Source organism: Chiroxiphia lanceolata, chromosome 5 (assembly GCF_009829145.1).
Source record: "Chiroxiphia lanceolata isolate bChiLan1 chromosome 5, bChiLan1.pri, whole genome shotgun sequence".
Taxonomy (NCBI): domain Eukaryota; kingdom Metazoa; phylum Chordata; class Aves; order Passeriformes; family Pipridae; genus Chiroxiphia; species Chiroxiphia lanceolata.
In genome coordinates, this window is record NC_045641.1 from 51,042,138 (window position 1) to 51,062,918 (window position 20,781).

The window sequence follows — 20,781 nt, forward strand, 5'->3', positions numbered from 1 at the left end:
GCTCAGGAAGATCCCAGGAGCACCCTCATGATCAAACCCTTAAAATATACAAGTTTTCAATTCTGTACAGTTTTGCAATGTAACTATGTAGAAAATGTGAATTGCTTAAAATACCCTACAGGAAGTATAGTATGAATACTGCCATCTCAAACCTATAGTTATATTGCTGCTGGCTTATACTAACTTCTACTGAATCATTCTGTAAGTGTAAAATTAGTCAATGATTAAGTGCTGCTAAATCCTTTAGACATAAAGATCAAGTGTGAGGCTAAGTTTGGAAAGCTGGTCCACTCTGAACCTCATGATTCAACAGGAGGTTCACCCTCACTCTTTGCACTCTTATCTTTTCATATCCCCCGTCTCTGCACAAATTTCTTCAAATTGATTATGATCTGATTTTCCTTTGTATGCTTCATTTATGTAGAAAGCAATAGAAGGAACGTTCTCATCAAACTCTGCTAAATTGTGCCTTCACAAATTTATGTGAAATCCTGCTTTTGCCAATAATTACAGAATGTTCTGTAAGAACAGAATGTTCTGAGACGGAAGGGACCCACAAGGATGACTGAAGTCCAGCTCCTGGTCCTGCACAAGACAGCCCCAAGAATCACACCATGTGCCTGAAAGCATTGTCCAAACATTTCTTGAGCTCTGTCAGGCCTGGTGCTTTCGCCAATACCTTTGACAGGAATTCTTCAAGCAATCTAAATCATTCATTTGTGACATCACCATGGAATGAAACTAACTTGTTTCATGCATGCTAGGGCACTCCATAGGAATTAATTTGAGGGGGGTAGAAGCTGCGCATCTTAAGAAAGAGAATAAAAATCATTACTATATATTACACTACCTAAGCCATTGGTAGTGTAAACATTACAAGAACTCGTCAGGAGACCATGAAAGGCTAATATGGCTCAGGTTTTGACATGCTTTGCTCCTAGTACCCTCACGACAGGGTACAGACGGGATTTCTTCAACATAACTACAGCACGCACTGTAAATAACCATCTATCTCTGCAGGCTCACCAAACTGGTGAGCTAATAGCTAATGCAAGTAGCATTTACAGGTACTTCATGACATAAAAGCAGCTGGGTGCTAACTACTCAGGTTGCTCTGTCTAAGCAGAGAATCGGCCTGCTGGATGTAGCAGATTGGGAGTGTTTTGTGGTTATGCTAATCCAAACACAGCAATTTAAGACGTGGTGAAAACATAAGGCACATCTTACTTGTGGCAAGACCCGAAGAGAACACCACAATTGCTCTGAATCCCTAATGACAAAATCCAAACCAACTGCTAGGCATCTGATTGACACAAAGTCTCATAAAAGCAAATATATATGCATATCTATGAAACAGCTATCTCCCTTCTGAAAAAATACATTGTCTTGCAGCTACATGTTCTATACATGTTCACACCAAATATGACAGTATGCGCTAATAAGCTACAGATAATTTTATTCCCTCTCAAAAGCTAAATTGTTTTACTGAGACTTGTAAATCCTCTTACCTTCACTAGGGCTTGCCAAGTCTCCATTCTGAAGTCTTGGAAGCTTTTACTTCAAGGAGTTGGTAATACTGTGATGACTTTCAGAAAAAAGCACTCACTTGAGTTGCTGTGTATCCAAGTGTAAATTACTGCTATAAAATTTCACTCTGGCAATGTTCTACTGACAAAGCTTTTTTAATCAGAAAACAAGCAAATAATCAGTGAACCAAAAGTATTAAGAGGCCAGTATGTGTAATTCTTAAATAACTGTAGCTTTAATTGAATTTTTTCAACTAAGCTAACAACTGAAAGATATCCATTCTTTACCTATTCTTGTTGGCCTATTGATTAAGATAGCTAAGGAAAAGTTTTAGGTTTTTTGTTTTGATTAGAGGAGGGTTGTTAGGTTTTGTTGGTTTTGTTTGTCTGTTTGTAATGCAGCACAGCAGTTAAGAAAACAGTGGACTAGAGCATAAAAATACACAGCGTATACAAAATCTGCAGATCCCTTTTCAGAGGGCAATTGGATTTCAAAATCCTAACCATTAAGCATTCTGATGCTAACAGCATTTTTAATAGCTGGTGTTAACAGGTTATATCCCTGTTATGTGCTACTAACTTATCTGATTACAAACACTTCATTTCTAAGCTCCTTCCATCTGAGGATAATAAAACACTTTGAAATCTTTAATGAAGCTTCACAGTGCTCCTATGAGGACAGTATCCAGTATGAGCAGACATATATGTGCACATTAAAAGAGATGCTTACAATCATGGATTCCCTGTGCTGGTATCTCAACTGAGACAGGAGACGAGTGGGGTTTTTAATTCATATTAAGCTGCATTGTGGTTCTAGTAACAGTTCATCCTTTCCGATGACCTTTTGATAAGAGTCGAGCAATTAGGTTTCAACATTATTATACACAGGCACCTTCCACTGCCCACTAGGACTAAGGTATCAGCGCTACCCTCCAGTTGTCATCTCAAAAAGGAGCCTTTGTCTGTCTGATCTGTAGATCTTTACTCAGTTTTAAAAGGATTTGAGTTCATCCAGTCTATATGCAAAACTCTCTGTCTCATGAGCTGGCATTTTGTTTGGGCTCAAAGTCCTACTGTTTGATGCTGTATCTTACTTATTTTGAAGGGTCATCATCCGAACACTGGACTGCACCCACTGGGCTTTCTACATTGTCTATACACGTGGCAATAAATTTAAGACTTATTTTTCCCCCTAGAAAGTTTTTCATAGCTGATACTATGAAAGTGAAAAGTCAGTTCATCTCCTCCTAACACAACTCTTCACCAGAAACCTCAAATAGCAACAAGTTTCTCATAGAACAAATGCCTTCTCACCAACTGTCCTTTCTCCTGATGGAGAAGAATTTGCTTCCTGGAGTATTAGAGGAAAAAAGCAGATTTTATTGCCAAAGTGAACTGAAGCCTACATGTCCTCTATTCTACTGCAGTTTATCAGTTAGATTTCCCTAGATCTCCCTCTCCCAGCCTCAGAAGTGGGGTACAGTAACAGATGCAAGATAATTGGAGGAGAATACTCCCCAGTTCCCCAACCAGTCACCAGTAGTCCAACTGACCTGAACTACAACTCTACTGAGCATATGTCTCCAAGTTAAGAGGGATCAGAAAAGCTCCTGTCTTCTGAGATCAGGCTAAAAGCATAACTCAGGGTAGGGACAATTATGCAAGGACTACACTGCATAGCTGCACAATTTCTAATAATAAAGGGGAAGCAGACAACCCCTTAAATTAAGGAACAGAATAAAGTCTTAAATATTCCATGTGTGCTCTAAAAACTGCCATATGATTTATCAAGAGAACAATTAAAAACATTAAGGTTAAAACCAGGAGGTCAAAGGATCTTGCTTCCTACACTTGGTAACAGCTAGAAACTTGATACAGGTGTCTCAGTCCTGGATAATGGATAGTTGAAATCACTTTTAAACTATTTTCTCTGAACAGAGGGATGCAGAATGCCCAACACTCCTAAAAACTGAAGATGACAGCTAAATCTGGCTGTACCAACATACCATTTTTTTAAAGTCTTCACAGCAATTTCACATAACCCATTGTGCAACAGTGATGACCTCTCTGCAGAAGTGCAAAACCTTCAAGTGTTCAAACATTTTTCAAAGACAAAATACTCACTCCTAAGGATAAAAAGGGGTTTGTTTTGAGGTCCTTCCCTTTTACACTTAGTGAAGAGTAAGACGTGTTATGCTGCAGAATTTTGAAAACAGAGCTGGCAGGGGTTTTTAACTATAGTAACCAAAAGTATAATTTTTCTTCAGGGAAAAATACCATGATGAAAAGCATCTGACAAAAGAAAAGCCTGGTTTCTGAAAAGGTTACAACAGCTTTTGCATCCCTACACAAAGGCACCTATCAACACATTTTAGGAATTATTATTATTATTCAAAACTTAATTACAACACTGCTTTGTAGCCATACTAAAGTTTAGACCTCATTCATATTTTTCCAAGGACAAAAGAAAGAATACAAGGCCTGAAAACTTTCACAGCATATGAAGTTTCAGAACGATACATGACTTCAAGGCCAAGTCAAAATTCTGACACTATACATTAATGAAGTGCTGGGCAAAGATAAAAAGTCAGAAGGAAAACTTCATTCACCAAACTTTGCAAACACTCATCTTTCCACCTAATTTTTTTTCAATCTGCCACAATACTTTCCCTCACTGTTCAGCCTATAAATAGTCTTTCCCTATGCCTCCACTTCTTCCATTCCCCAAATGCCCTTTCCAAACTGGAGAAAGAGAAAGCTTTCAAGCTGCCTTTTAACAAAGTTGTTCAGTGAACAACAGAACTGAAAGCTCATTTCCTACTAATCTCTGTCACACATCACTGAACCTCTACTTTCCACACTAATCCCAGCTTCCTGCACAGCCAGTTCTCCTTTGATGCCAAGGTTCTAACAGCATATTGAGCCCTATGCAGATCTCTTCCCATAACTTTTTTCCACCTCTTCCAGAGTGTGCAAAAAACTACCATATGCTGTAGCTAATCCCAAAACAGATGATGATTAGCTGTTAAAAGACATAACCCAAATCAGATAATAATTTGTTTTGTCCTTTCTACGAGTGGGGAAATTAACTTTGGTCTCTCCTCCAGGCAGTTATTGAAGTTTAATGTATTGGTAATTATAACCATATTATAGTTTTAGTTCTCTGCCTCACTTGACCAAAACTGGACAAGAGACTCCAAACACACTTGGGAAGGATACAGACGGGAAAAGCCATTGCATGAGACTTAACTGCTCTCAGAACTGAAGAACTGACTCCAAACGTCATCTCCCATTCAATCAAGTCCACATCTAAATGTTGAGTTTTTATATCCATATCCTTGGAAATTAAACAAGTACTTTCCAGTAACATAACATGCTTAAGGGAACTTACTCTCAGAATTTCTTTAACCTGCTCCTTACTATCATCTCAGAAGCATCTTGATTTTGAAGGCTATAATCCTATCCTAAAAGGGCTTCCTCTTCAGTTCCTAAAATCCTATAAACTGCCAAAATATCAATGAAATGGGAGACATTTATCCATTTTATGCACTTCTATCTATGACAGTGAAAAAAGAATCATAGAATGGTTTCGGTTGGGAGAGACCTTTAAAGATTGTCTTCCAGCCCACCTTCCACTAGACCTGGTTGCTCAAAGCCCCATCCAGCCTTGCCTTGAACACTTCCAGGCATCTTTCAAATAAATACATGTTCAGGGAAAGGGTATAGTATGTTCTTCTACCTATATATACAGCAAGCGGTTGCTTTCTAATTGTTATTTACAGCATATTAATTACCATGCAAGTTACATGATTTATTCAACTGACTTTCCATCAACCATAGCTGTTACTATGAATTTCAAAAGGAGTAATCATTTCATTGGTCAAATCCTTCCTTCTCCCTGTTTAGACCTTGGAGCTTTAAACATTTTACTATAGCAGCCAGCTTTTTCATCTGACCAGGTTAGAATATTTAACAAAAAACTTATCTTTCATGTCTACAAACACTTTACCAAAACAGGACTCCTTCTTTATATGGTGCCTGTAGACATGCTTCTGCTGCAAGTCAGCATACTCTACTCAAAGCAGATTTCTTACAAATACTTTTGGGAGGTCTCACAACAGACAAGGAAGATTTTTGGACCAAAAAACTTTATCTTATTCTAGTTCAATCTTCACACCCCTCCCCCCTAAAAGGAAGTTATACTGCACTTAGGTTTTTTAAATTTTTTATATTTTAATTTATTTATGGTGACATAGGCCAGTACCTCTTTACAAATTTTTCTGAACTGGTCTTTAGTTTTAGCATAGGGAATTCAATCACTGGGCCGGAAACCTCTTGAGCAAAGGAATTTCTGGCATCTTGGTTGGAGCTGGCACCAACCCATTTTCCTTTGTTTTCATTAAAGGAACCATAATATGCTAAGTTAAATAATAATTATAAAAGCAAGTCAGCCCAAAACAAAACAAAAACCCCAAAGTAAAAGCAGAATGCAAAAAGAATGCATATTCAGTGGATTACTGTAAGATTTCCCTAATTTGACTCATTTTTCTAATAAAAGCATTATTTATTGCTGCAAAAATCTGTAATTTGATCTTTCCAAGTGACTTGAACATCTTCCCTGTGTAATTTGCCTTCATGTTCAAGTCTTTCAGTTTGAAATGTCAGGAAAGGAACAGCTGGCTATCCAGGCAGAAAATTCTACAAGCTGTAGCTGTCACAAACATTCAAATGCATGCAGTAACCTAAAAACAGTATAAGTCCCAAATATGAACAACTTTAACAAAGGGCAAAGAGTTCAGCAAATTCCATCTATTTAGGTAGGAGGAAAAGAAATCATGCCAGCTCTCCATATCACAGCAGGCCAGAGGAGCGATGCAGCTTAAGAGCTCCAAAATATCTCTGTAAACAAGTTTTTAATTCATACCATGTCAACCACATAGTACAGTATTTTTAGTCATACAAAGTTAAGTCATATCTTCTGCATGAAATAAAGAGCTTGCTGTTTTTCCTTCCCTCCCCTTCTTTAACCAACACTGGTCACCCCATGAAGGGTCTAAATAGGATCTGCATCTAAGAACCAAGACCTTTCTATCCTTTAACCTCTGGTATATCTAAGCCATAGTGGATAGTCATCAAAATTTCTATCTTCTGCACAAAGGAAACAAAAAGAGCACAAACTCTAATATAAAATCTTTAGAAGTTTTTTTCTTTTCCCTCCTTCATCTCCTCAAAAGGAAGATTCAACCATTGATCTGGATGTACACACAAATCCACCAAAGACTCGATGAATGCATTTATTCCTTGGAGAGAATGAAGCAGAGAAAAAAAGCACTGAGAATCTCAAATTGGATACAAAAGGAAAAAGGTTTAGGACTGTAATTTGTACACATTTACAATGCAACTGACTCGTGCTAACAATCCAAAATGTAAATTCTTAGCAAATCAAGATGTGTCACTAACTTGGTGTAGATACCACAGAAGTTTGTCTAAATTAAAATATATTTTTGCATTAATAATATAGACAAAATGTTAATTTAGAGAAGGCTCAAAATTCTTAACAGCCCTTAGAGAATTAAAGAATTGTTTTAGGTTGGAAAAGACCTTCAAGACCATCAAGTCCAACCATAAACCCAGCACTGCCAAGTCCAACACCACCTTAAACAATTATGCTTGATGTTCTTTAAGTCTATTATCTCTCTCCCATGGTACATGTCCACCCAAGAGTTTCCATCTAAATAGCAATGAAATGCTGAAAAGAGAGTAATGTTCAGCCATCCATATAAATGATACATCAAAGAGCAGTTACCTCAGGCATGTCCTGAGGACACTGGCAACTTTGGGAGGGGGAGAAAAGGAACAGCCACTAATCAACCAGACCTAAGAAAGACTTGGACAATGAACCTGAGATGTCAACAGAGTGTCCAGTAAATAGTTTAATTCCTAGAAAGGGACTGGAGGACAGGGGGTGGAGGGATGGTGGTGGTGCCTGGGATTTCAGGAATTTGATGGGTATGCAAATGCTCTCCCCTTCAAAGTACAGTAAGCTACCACAGTGGTAAATCAAAATGCTCTCTGCTCTACCAGCAATCAGAATTACTACTAACTGTAACAGCTACAGAAAGCAATGGTATCAAGGATAGTATGTGACACTGTCTACTCTGGGTATTTTACAATATCATATTTATAAATCAAGTGAGCTAGGATGAAAAATATATTGTCTCTTGCTTTGCAAGACATGTGGAAAGCAGTCTCTCGATTAGATGAGACTGCAAATTCAGAAGCAGTCTTTGTGCATGTCCTATACAGGACAAATACAGATCCTGAGGGGGAGAGGGAGAACCCAAACAAACTGGCCTGTTCTTACCACAAGACATCTGGAAGAGAGCACTGTAAAATCCTACAAAAGAGAAGTGCCAAAATATTCACACTTCGAATGTACAAAATATTTTCCTCTGACAGTGTTCAGCAGCAGTGTAGGCTAAACACATTGTGACAGTAAGTGGGAACTTCCCTTTTAAAGTTGACTTTTTTTCTGTGTGAGCTCCCTTTCTTTTTATCCTTAACAGTAATCTGGCTTCTGGTTTTTTTCCACATATTGAGAAAGTATTTGCAAAATAACAGTTCACTGAGGTGTAGGTTAGCCGAGGTACGTGCAAAGTCTGTATTTGTTCACGGTTTGAAAGGGAAAAAAAATAAAATTGCTGAGGACATGAAATGGGGAATCTTAAAAATCATGAACTGACAACTGAAAACAAACATTTTCAAGACTAACTTGCAGAAGTGGACACCTAATTTTAAAATATTTTTGCTTAAAATACTCAGAAGAGAGCCTTCCTGTGGGTAATACTTGTAATTTTAAGCACAAAAATGTCAAAATATTTAAGTATAACCCTGAACTGGTAAAATGTGGAAGACAATTGATGGAACTTTTGGCACTTTAAAGTGCTCAAGTGTAAATTCTGCATATTGTTCAGAAGTACTTCATTGTAAGGGTGCAAGTTAGCTTTAGCAACATTATTGACTTACCAGTCTCATGGCTAAAACACAGTTGCCTCTAGAGATACACATTTCACTGCTGTGTCATCCATTTCTACCCACTCAGTTGCATAACAAAGGGCAATTGTTTTCTGGATTTCCTCAGGGCCCCCTTAAACACACAGGTAGACTTGCCTTCAAATGCAAACTTGTCCTGCTGCTCACTCCACTGTATGGAATAACTGTAAACTACGATGGTGATGAAAATATTCCTTAATCCTTAGTTGGACCAGTTTTCATCTTAAACTTCAGTCTAATGATCTTGCACCCTTAAATATCCTACCAAATCTCCAAGGACTTAAATGAAAAATACAGCTTCAAAGTTACAAGTCTCCTACTCATGTGCCAATGCCTGGGCCTATCACTGGGTCTGAAGCACATTTTGTCAGCTAAGAGAACTGCAATATCCTGTGACAGAAGTGTCTGGTATGGACACTACAGACACTGCCTGTGTCTCTGTGGTGGCTCGTTAGGATGCTGGGCAGAGGACTTAAATGTTTGGGGACATTTCTCTAAAGGGCTACTTATTCTACACACAGTTCGAACAATCAGCAATGAAAAAATAGCTATGCCTTTATATCATTTTTGAACATAATTCAAGAAATCACTTGCCATGAGTTCAATGGAATTTGGGGTGATACCCAAATTTAGGTGCTCAAATCTGAGTTGATAATCTGATTTATTTGGAGATTTGGAGACTTGCTTTGAAAATCCCAGCATGAATCTTGTGGGGAAAAAATACCCCACAAACGCAAACAATTTCTGCTTAGGTCAGTGCTGTCAGTAAATTTAAAAAGTGCAATGGCACCCAAGGCAAGTCTCAATACCTTCTGTAATATCAAATGTCCTTAAAACATCAAAGAAACCCCTTGTTATGCCAGGATTTACTGTTTACTTTAAATTTGGTAAGAACAATATTTTATGCTACAGGGACAGAAGCTATGGCTTGGGCCCTTCATGGAATTCCAACCCTTCGAAAGAACACTGCACTACTTCATAACAATGTCCCTCATTCTCACCAACCAAATCAGACAACTTCAGGATATACCACTGCAGCCTTTTTATAGTTTCCAGAAACACTACAAAAGAGTAAGATCGGTCCCTTTATGCCACTGTGGCAGTGATGTTACATGTGCACCCTTTATCAGCAGGCTGCTGAAAACAAAGACAGACTGGCCTGTTAACTGGCTTCTTGATTTTGCTTAATTTTAACATGACAAAACTAAACCAGGGAGAGGGGGGAGTTATTCTGCTGTGTAAGCAGACATAGAAGTAAGTTTTAATGAAGACTGAGCCAGACTTTCAAATGCCCATGCTCTAATTAAAACCTCTTGCCTCAGAATCTCTACATTAAACTATCAAGCCAGGGAAAAGCCTACCCAATGACACTTTCTAAATTACAGAAATGATCTTGTGTTGCTATCTTTCTTACAATATGAATCACTTCCAGATGTACAAATTGCCAAGGCAGTTGAAGACTTTTCTCTCCCATGACTACAGAACAGCAAGTGGGGAATAGCCAGCTGAGTTATTTCAGACAGCAGTAACAGCTTGGCTTACCTTGCTAGTAAACCCGAGTATGAACTTGGCTCACTTTTTGTCTGAATAGCTACTGTTGAACAGACCTCTCCGTGTATCAATCAGGAATAGTAAAACATTTACATTTTTCTTATAAAAAAGAATAGTTTTTCATTACCCAATCCCATTTACTCACAGACTAGGGTGCACAAATTTCTGGTTGTGACAGCAGAGGATAATTTATTAGCACAGGCAGAGTTGCTAATTAATACTCCCAGAGCTAAGAGCATAACCCCAATTTAAGGACTTGAGCAGAATTCTTTTTCCTGCCCCAAAAAAGAAAAGCTGCTCTGTGCTCATCAACAGAAGTCTGACTGTTTTGGAAAGATGATCAAATTTGCCTCTTAATCTTTGCTCCAGCAGTGAAAAAGTAAAAGCCCTATTACACTGATAAGGGCGCAATAAGCTACTGACATATAAAATATAAGTATTTGGAGGGGAGAGATAATATTTACTCCTTAAGCATGCCAATTCAGATCAACCTCTTCATAAGGGATGAAAATATGAGAGAACACCTCTAACAAAATAATTCATTACATCTGTAATTAAGCATAACGATACTGATCTTTCTCCGAACTTTGCTTTGGGAGAGAGGAAAGGGGTTTCTTACCAAACCACATTAGCCACATAACAAAATAATGTGACCAAGTGTAACAAACATCCCTGGCCAGAGCAGGGAGAAGTTTACAGAGTACTTAAAAAAATGAGAAGTAACAATGGACTCTCAAGGAGTCCATTGGCCCTCTGCTGGAGTAGAAGCATGGTCCAAGATGGCCACTATCAACTCCAGTAGTCCAGGCAGACTCACTGCTCTTGAAGTGCAGGTTTTAGAGTAAGTGGCAGCCATTGACAGCTCTGTGACATGTGCACTGTGCATAAACTGTGCAAGGCTTTCCTAGGACGTTAACACTTACAGACTGCTCTGGTGCAAGTTCACTGCCTTGCAGGTCAGTTGCTGTAACCGTATCTTCTGAACACTTACTTCCTCAACAATCTCAGTACAAAATTACCCAGATCAGGCTGCCTAATGAAAGGCAATTAAATTAACATGGTCAACTTTTCAGGAAAGTAAACTAGAAGCAGTCAAAAAAAAATTCCATCTGCATAGCTGTAGAGGCAGTAAATTCTAGGAAGTCTAATGACAGCTGGAAATGGAAGGAAGCATCTTCAGCACTGCAGTTATTTCTGCAAGAACATCTGACTCTACATTCAAACTTAGAATCTGCTTTTTACTAACAAGCTCCAATTTTATTTCAGACTAACTAGAAGGACAATAGTAGACACAGGTAGACCAAATCACAGAATCATTGCAGATGGAAGAGATCATCAAGATCATCAATCCCACCCCTTTGTTCAAAGCATGGTTAACTAGAGCAGGCTAAAGCAGGCTTGGGGTTGTGTCCAGCTGAGTTTTCTGACCAACCTCTTCCAAAGGTATAAAGAAAGAATTTTTTTCCTGATGTTTGAGTGTAGTTTCCTGTATTTCAGTTTATGCCAATTGCTTCTTGCCTCTCCACCAGGCACCACTGTGAAGAATTTGTCTGTCTTCTATAGTCCCCTCATCAGGTATCTCTACAAGTGGAAAATAAGATTCTCCTCCAAGTTTTCTCATCATAAGGCTAAACAGTCACAGCTTTCTCAGCTTCTCCTCTCTCAGATGCTCCAGTTCCTCTCTGTTGTTCTTCACAAGACCCAATCCAGGACATCCAACTAATCCCTCATGCAAGAAGTGATAATACAAAGCGGTAACTTCAGATTTTTTTTTCCTTTTCTTATACGAAGAGGTAAACTCTATCAAGGCAGACAATTTTGTTAGTTGAAATTTTGAGATTGTGGGTAGAAAAAGTTTCAAGTGATTGAACAGAATTTTGCTGGCGTTATTTTACAAGTTGTGTATCTTCAACTCTTTGTTGCATTACTAAAATTGCACCTTTAGACTTGTATAAAAATATTATTAACAACATTATTAGAAATGATACTCCTATGGCAGGATCCATATGACAAGATTCCGCATACCACCTGAACACAACTTTATTAGTTAAAAAAAATTAAAATCCTGTCTTATCACTAATTTCATATTCTTTTTCTAATAACCACAGTTTTGGGGAAGAGAGATAATGTTGTAAGCCACTTGAAAAGCTCTAATTAAAAATCAGGTCAACTGTAGAGTAATTCTAGGTCCACTTGCACCTGAAATAAGACAGCAAACACAAAGCTATGACAAATCCAATACAAAATCCCTCATATTACTCGCTACAATAATGTATTTCACTATACTACTGGATATCTAAAGAAACAATTCAGAAGAGCACAAATCTAACTCCTACTTTTTATTTCTGCACTGATTTTTCTTCTGGAACTTTCTGAAAGTTTCTGTTTCAACAAGCTTTGTATCTCTTGGTACCACAGTAAGTTGCCCAGTCTGAGCAGAAAGAAATATCAACAATTACTTTGAGAAGTTTGGCTTACATCCGTGATGCAAAGAATGTGCATGTTCAGCACTAGAACTTTGCTGAACTCAACTTGTCTACCTCAGAAATGGCTTCTAATTATCACAGATGCAAAGGACTTACAGTTGCTAGCTTATCTAGAAGGCAAGGAAGACCTTTACCCCAAGTCAAACAAGTATAGTGCAGATCAACAAGAACTTCTTCTTGTGAGGAGACATCAAAATAGGCATAGGAAAAAAAGAATTCTGTGATGTGGATTTCCCACAGATCATCTTATCGCTTGCTCCAAAAGGCAGGTCAGAAAAAAAAATTAATTACGATATCAAAAATGAATCACCATCACATTAACTAATGAAAAGAATGTGGAATACAACCATTGCTGCAATACTTCTAGGACGAGGCTCTGTTCTTCCTATCCAAACAAAATCCCAGGGAGAAATCCAACTGTTGCTGGATTTCACTTTGAAGTCATATGAAAAAGCTTTTTCCTCACAAAAATCCGTCATTTTCTTCTCTGATCAAGCTGCTTTCCCTAAAGCACTGCATACCAGCATCTTAAACTGTTCATCCTTTAGAGTTTTGTTTATAATTTCGGATCCTCTATTAAAATGCATTCTAAAGAAACAAAGCTCGTTTTCAAAGAGGACCAATCTACCATATGCACACCAAAAGGAAGGCACTGGTTCCATCATATTTCACATTATTTCAGTGCAGAGCAGCTGTATAAAAACTTCATGTACAAACTCACTACCTCAGTGCCAAGCTTCCAGAATGATTATCCCTTTTACAACCATTTCTGAATAACATTCTGAAATTGCAATGCACATTTCTCTGCTTTTACATTTAAGGCAAATCAACATCCTGCGTCTTTTTTTTTTTTCAGCCACCATCCACTATTACATATGGATATATTTAAGGAACCAAAAGGGTGAGCACCAAACAACCAACCAATGCTCCCAGCACATTTAAACAAGAGTGCTTCACACCATTTACTATGGTAAGGCCCTTTTTAAATAAATGTGTGACTCACTGTTTGTTTTCTTCACCAGGAGGTGGAGTCTTGCCATGCCCCTCCATTACAAAATCCTCATGTTCCATCTGCAAAGGCAAGCATTGCAGGTCAGAAATCGGTGGAGCAAAATGCACATCACCTAAAGTGGCCCTTTTCCATATGCGACAACTTAAGGCAGCCACTTTATCACAGTGGCTGGTCCAGAACAGATCATTTAGTTTCTTAGCAACATATGTACATCTCCAACCCCATTGCTATGGTATCGTTTCATAGCACAGATTTCAGAAGATCTTACAGGGGAAAAAGAATGATTTAATGGCTATCAGTTAGGGTATCTAGATTCTAAGTTTTGCTCTCTAGGGACTTCCTTGGTCGTTCTAAGGTTCTAAGTATTATTTCTACCACTTCTTCCTTACATATAAAGCAGGAATTAAAAAAAAAAATAGGTCTATCAACATCTCTGGAGAAAAAAAAAAAATCAGAATTTTAGAAGAAATGTATTAGGCACAGACAAACTGCTGCAAAAGCAGAGTACTTCTTGTGAAAAAATAACTTTTCTACAAAAAAGAGACTCACTGCACACACAGAGCTTAGTTAGCAGGGTAAAAAAGAGGCCTAAGGAAACCTCAAATAGATGCTGTTCCAATGACAACATAAGGTAGGCATTTCCTTTGGCTCACTTGTTAGAAGATTCCAAGAGCAGTAAGGAAGTTTTATGTTTAATTGTTTGCTCTTAAAATGTCAGTTTTAGCATACATTTTCAGTAATTTCTTTGGCCAGAAAGAAGAATTGTATTATATTTGATCATTAATTAATTACTCGCTCTTCATTTAATGACTTAATTCAGAATTTCTTGCACAAGTAGCAAAATATTCTTCTCTTTATATAAAAATTCTACACATGCAACTAGTATTTTATATAAACACCCAGATGCACAGTTAGCAATGCTCTATTTCATGTGATGCCAGCAAACAGGTCACACTGCAATACTCAAGCCACACAACAAAGCAACTGAATCATAATCACGCACAAATCCATGATCCACTACATTTAACTGGAAAGAGGAGAGAAGCACTATTCAGTCAGTAAAGATAACAGTTTAGTCAGTCTTTGAAGGGGCAACCCCCCCCCCCCAAAAAAAACCAAAACCCATCCAGCAGCCACTTCCCACTGCACCCCTACCCTCCCCCCAAAAGGGTCGAGTTTCCTCATTTATATCTTGATCCTGCTGACAGGTCAAAAATACTGACAAAAATCATAATCTGCACAGTGACATCCACCAAGGATACCGGAAATTATGCTATTGGACTGCACAGACACGGCCTTAAGCAAAACCACAAATGAACTGACAAACTGATGAACTATAAGGTGCTAATGACATGCAGAAGACAAACAGTCAACCAAATCTGTGTAAGGTAATTTTACATTTGTAAATATGTACTCATAGGATTCACGGTCAAAATAGTATTTTCAAGTAAAAGCCAGGTTTGAAAGCAAGAAAATTTTGATTTACAGCTTTGTAAATAACTTGGACTTCTATCCATGTATTCCCACCATATCACATACTGAAACCTGCAGGTACCTCAGTCCATACCCGATTCACAAGAGCTCTAAGAGCTAGACTCAAAACTGTCTAGTTGAAGAAAAAGATACTCATTCCACTAATTCTGTTGTTGAAAATGCTAAAATGCAAGTGTGTCAATGGGTAAAACAGCTACAGATTTGTGACCAAATCACATAACAGCATGGTGAGTTACACACTCTTACACAAGAGGATTTTCCCCTATTGATGGTTTAAGACACATACAGCTCCAATGAATGGTAAGCATGGAACAGTTTGTGGCCAGTACTGGGAAGAAAGATGAAATGGAGACTGTGGAGTAAAGAAGCACTACATGCAGCATATGTAGTGCTACACTAACAAGACTCCCGTGTAAAACAAAATTTTGATTTAATGAAGCTATAGAAGACGAGGTATAAAAAATGAAGTACAAAATGCAACGATTTTAAAACCAACAAACACTTAGAAATGGGACATTACCAATTAGATCATAATCAAGAAATTCGAATAAGACCTGGAACATCTAGTACACCACCACCAGGAAAAGGGAATTGATGAAGTAATGCCAATAAAACTGTTGCTTTATTATGAATTTTATATAAAAAATACTAATGACCTCACTGTTCCAGCAGGCTTATCTTCCAAAAAGAAGTGGGCAAATAATAACAAAGTGCCTGAGCTAGGAACAAGACTGTAGGTCCAGGCACAATCTGTGTGCAACTAGAAAACCCCAGATGGAAGTATCTGAAAAAAACTGTAGAAGATATGGTACAATGGCCCAGACAAAGTTTCTCACAGGAAGCTTACCAACAAAATTAGTCACAGAGTGAGGAAGTACTCAGGAACACAAAAACTTACTGTGTTGTACATGCTACCTGGAGAATGGTATCAGATGAAGTGCTGTAACAGTCTACCCAGGACAAGTCCATTAAACACTTTACCAGTGACTTGCAGGGCTGGTAGGGTATATTCTGGTCAGAATTTTAAGATAAACTATCTGGGGTGAAGAGGTTCAGTCAACATATCCAAAGGCAGGCATGCCATTCAGATGGGCCGAGATAGGCTGAAGGAATGGACCCAACAGGAGCTGAATCAATTCAGACAGAATAAACACAAAACACTGCACCTGAGAGGCCCTGGCAACGATTCAGGCTGAAGAATGGCTGGGGAGCTGTTCTGTGGAAAATGTCTTGGCATACAGCAAGCTGATTGTGAGCCAGCAGTGTGCCTTGTCAGGAAAGGTCAACAGCATCCCAGGCTTTATTAAGAGCCTTGCCAGTAGATGAAGGAACTGATTGTCACCTGCATTCAGTGCTTATTATTCCAGCTATGGTCTAACGCGCCCCATTTTGGGCTCCACAGTACAAGAAATACATCCATAACACGGACACAGTAGAGCACCAAGATGCTCAGGGAGCCAGAGCACTTGTCCTGTGAGGAAAGACTGAGACAGCTAGGCTTATTCAGCCTGGAGAAGATGTGGCTTTGAGAATACTTTAACAGCAGCTTGTCTGTATCTACAAGGAGGTCAGCAGGGAGTCAGGCTCACAACAGGGGTACACTGTGACAGGACAAGAAGACGTAAGTTGAAACAAGGAAAGTTCAGACTGGATACAAGACGACTTATTTTCACCATGAGGACAGTCGAGGACTGGAACAGATACCTAGAAAAGTTTTGTACTCTCCTTGCTTCAAGTTTTTCAAGGCCAGGCTGGATAGAGTCCCTCACAACCTGGTCTGACCTCACAGGTGACCCTGCTTACTAGAGACCTTGCAAGTTCCCTTCCAATCTGAATTTCCCAGCAATCCTATAAACACGGGAACAGATTCAGTTTAATATTGAGAGGTAATATACATGATAAAAAAACCTACCAAATTCCCAAGCCAGCAAGAGTCTGCACTTCCGTCTAGAAAGGTCTAAGAAAAATATCTTAGAAGGCTGCCTAATCAAAACAAGCCCTCAAAAGAAAACAACCACCAAGAAAAACTAAACTATTCTGAAGAAAGAAATGCTGAAATTACTGTAACAGATCCATACTATGTCGTCCCCTTTTAGAATACTGTTTATGAGTACAGACAAAGAAGAGTCAAAAACCCTCCACAACACTCTAAAAACATGAGCTCAGCATAAAGAAAGGTGTAGGCAGAGGGAAGATTTCACATGAATAAAATCTAACATTTGGCCTGCAAATCTTCCACAATGGAAGACAACACAGGACCGAGGTATGCACAAAAAAAAAGCAGAGTTTGAAAGTATTGTAACAAACATCACCCCTTTGCTACCACAATATAAATAAAACCCAACTCACTCTCAAAAAAAACCCAAAAACGCTGTAAGAGGATACAGAAGGAAAACATATTATTAACAGAGAAAAAATTCATTGAACAAACATGTTGCAACACTGAATTTCACAAGTCCTTGAGGATTTTATGGTTTATGTACCTATAGGTACGAAGATTTACTTGTATATTAGAGGATTAGAAAACAATAGCAGTACAAGCTTTTCCATTTCTGGTAATGACATAATTTTTACAAAGTGAAAGGGAAGTTAATATATATAAGATCATTTTACAGGCCTGATCCAGTGCAGCAATTTCTGCATTCCTCTTTTTGCAGAACCTTGACTCTAACTTTCTTTTGCTTGCCTGCATACATTGAACAATTTCGTGATCAGTAACCTGTATTTTTCACTCGGAAATCTGTAGTTTTAAAAATTTTTGCTAGAAAATGCTACACGGTTTATTTAATGTTCTAAAAAGTCTAGAATAAGCTTATCGAGTAATATCCTTTTCCATCTTTCTGCGACATTTAAAAGTCACTTTATTGGGTAGTTCTTAATTCAAAGAGATATATCTGACAAAGACCCTTCTGAAAACAATGAGCAAACTGCCCCAGTAAAACTTCAAAGGCATTGTTTACATTTTCAAAAATTTTTTCTTAGGCCCAGCTATCTATTAATGAATTTTTTTGAGATTAAAAAACTTAAAAATTAAAATATTTAGGCCTTATTTTCCCAATTACAGTAGTGACATCATATTGCAGAAAGGATAAGAATATGGTATTTTAAGTTTTTGATTACATGACTGAGGATGAACTGAAGAGAGGAACAGCACATAATAATCAGAATTATTATAGCTGAAAATACTCTTCTTTCTCTCCTCCACCCACAATTCTTCTACAATTCCTATGCACATTCCTTCCCCACAAGTCTCTTAGTTTCCCTTCACTCTATCATCACCATATCATGTTTGGCACTCTTTTCGTCTTTTTTTTAAGAAAACTGAAGCCCAGAGTTCTCACTAAGTTTCAACCACACACAGCATTCAGCAGCCTCAACAGAGCTGGTGAACTGCAGGCGTTTTGAAAAAGCACATTCTAAGTCTTTAGTCTCTCTTGACTCACAGCTTACATTGGAAGTGCAGTTGCCCTGAATATGTAGAAAAAGAATGGAAGGTGAAGGCAAGACAGAACTCTTGTGTCTTGTTTTCCTCCCAAGGAAAGAATAAAAGGTGGAAAATGGCAGAGAACTCAAAACACTTTAGCTTCTCTTAGAAGGACTGCAGGGGGAGCCATTGATTCCAAGAGCAGAAATCAAAGGAAGAGCACTCTACACCTGTTTCTCCTGGCAAGGGATGGAGAAGGCTTCAAGATTCTGGCAGCTGGAAGCAGAAACCAGAAATAGACCCTGAAACAGCGGGGGGGGAAATTCAATAGAAAAACTCAGGTTTCTAAAAAAAGGGAACTGCAAGTTGCCGAACTTCGTATTTTATTATTTCAAAGATTTTTTTTTTCCTTAAAAATCCATGCACCTGTGAATATCCAAATTTTGACAAAAATTTATACATCGAGTGTGCTAAATAATAAAAGACAACTTGTTCTATCTAAAATATTAGACATTCAATACTTAACTTTCAGGAAATGAAATATACCAAGATCTTAGATGTAATAAACTATTACATTATTTTGGTCCAGAAGTGCAACACCTGTTATTACAGTTTCAGATTACTCTTTCTAAAAACATCTTCAATGAGACCCTGATGGATTTGGTTAATGAGTAAACTTAATCTGGAATTCCTAGATAAAGTCAGCAACACTCTGAAGGGCCAGAAAGTTTCAAGGCCAAAAGCCTCATCTTTCCTGAATCCTGGTGTCAGATATCACATTTTCCTAACAAGATTCAACACTTTCATTAGCTATCCTAGCCCACCAAAGCTGAACTCAACTGAACACCTTTTCTCACTCATTTCATACTTTCTTTCAAAGCTGTAATTTTTTTCTTTTCATTAAAAAAAAAAAAAGACTGCAACCAACCAGAAAAGACTCCCCTAAGGGTTTTCATTTGCTAGCATCTCAAGCAGACACGAACCAAAAACCTTATCTTGTGTACAACTACACTCCAGTGAGGACCAGCCAAGGTCAAAAGCTGCTTTCTGACAGTGCTTCACATTAAGTGATAATTTTAACACAGCCTACTGCACAGCAGCTAAAGAATGACAAATTTGGTGTTTTGTCACAACTACTGCTTTAAACACCAGTGGCCTTCCCAATCCTCATCAGCGACAGCGCTACTGTAAACAGGCCATCAGCATTTATTTTGCCTTGGTAATAGTTGTTTTAAGGAGAATTGCACAACCTAATGGTTGAAATCCAAGCAATTAGTCACTAGTCAGTACTGCTAACAGCGGTGGAAGCCCTGTTCTATAAAAGAAATCTCAGAGACCATTTGAGGTCTAACAGAAATGTAATCACTACTACAAATGAAAGGAAAGCTGAGTCACCTCTCTGCCTGGCTTCATTATAAGCACTTTGGACAAACTGCATCGGTGAAAATTTTACTCATTAGAAACACATTAATTAAATTTTTAACTTAACTTCTTTTCAGAAAAATGCAAATTAGCTGCTAACACTTTAATAATTTTTTAGGAATAAATAAGAGTTAAGCTAACATCTCAAAATATGCATAGGATAGCACAAACTGGTTAGCAAAATTAGTCCCAAAATATACTTTTTAGATTAAATCTTAATTTCAGTACACAAATGAAAGCACTAAAAAATCACTTTAGGATTAGTAATTTAAACTTAAAAAAAACAAAACAAAACAAAACAAAAAACCAGCTCCTAAAATAATAAAGCGTGAAGTATTTTTCTGAATCATACAGAGTAGTCTTAGAGACAAGGTATGCATGACAAATTGTCTCAATTTTTGGTCACTTGCAGGATTTTGTTGTATTGTACAGCACTGCGAGGTTACTGAATTTTCACTCCAACCTATTTCTACCCTTTTTTTTCCTCTTAATTTTGCCAAAGCATAGTCTCGGCATACAAAAAATACCAACCAAATTTGTGAACCATCTCCTAGCCTATTCACTATTTTCTTGAAGCTTCTCAGCAGCATCTACACTGAGTATTTCAATGTTATTACCACACACAGTCCTAACTGGTTTTCCTGTTAGTAAAAAGAGAAGTGAAAACTCACTAACATAATCCTACTGCAAAGTCACATATCACATTCAGTGCTCCCTGCTAAGCATTTTGAATGCTACCACACTTAAAGCACATATAATTACCTTTGAAAATTACTAATCTGATACCGATGTTCGTTATGCAGCCTAATGGTA

At 37.9% G+C, this 20,781-nt stretch overlaps 1 protein-coding gene across 13 annotated transcripts in view; it reads right to left on the reverse strand.

The window, feature by feature from the left end:
- TNRC6B (trinucleotide repeat containing adaptor 6B) overlaps positions 1-20,781 on the reverse strand; it is a 139,476-nt gene that overhangs the window by 86,752 nt on the left and 31,943 nt on the right. For 9 of the 13 annotated variants that reach the window (XM_032688881.1, XM_032688879.1, XM_032688882.1 and 6 more), the window contains exon 4: positions 13,620-13,687. The exons of the other annotated variants lie outside the window; for them this stretch is intronic. In XM_032688881.1, coding sequence (XP_032544772.1) covers positions 13,620-13,687 — 68 coding nt within the window. The remainder of the gene's footprint in view (positions 1-13,619; positions 13,688-20,781) is intronic. 13 annotated transcript variants of the gene reach the window in all.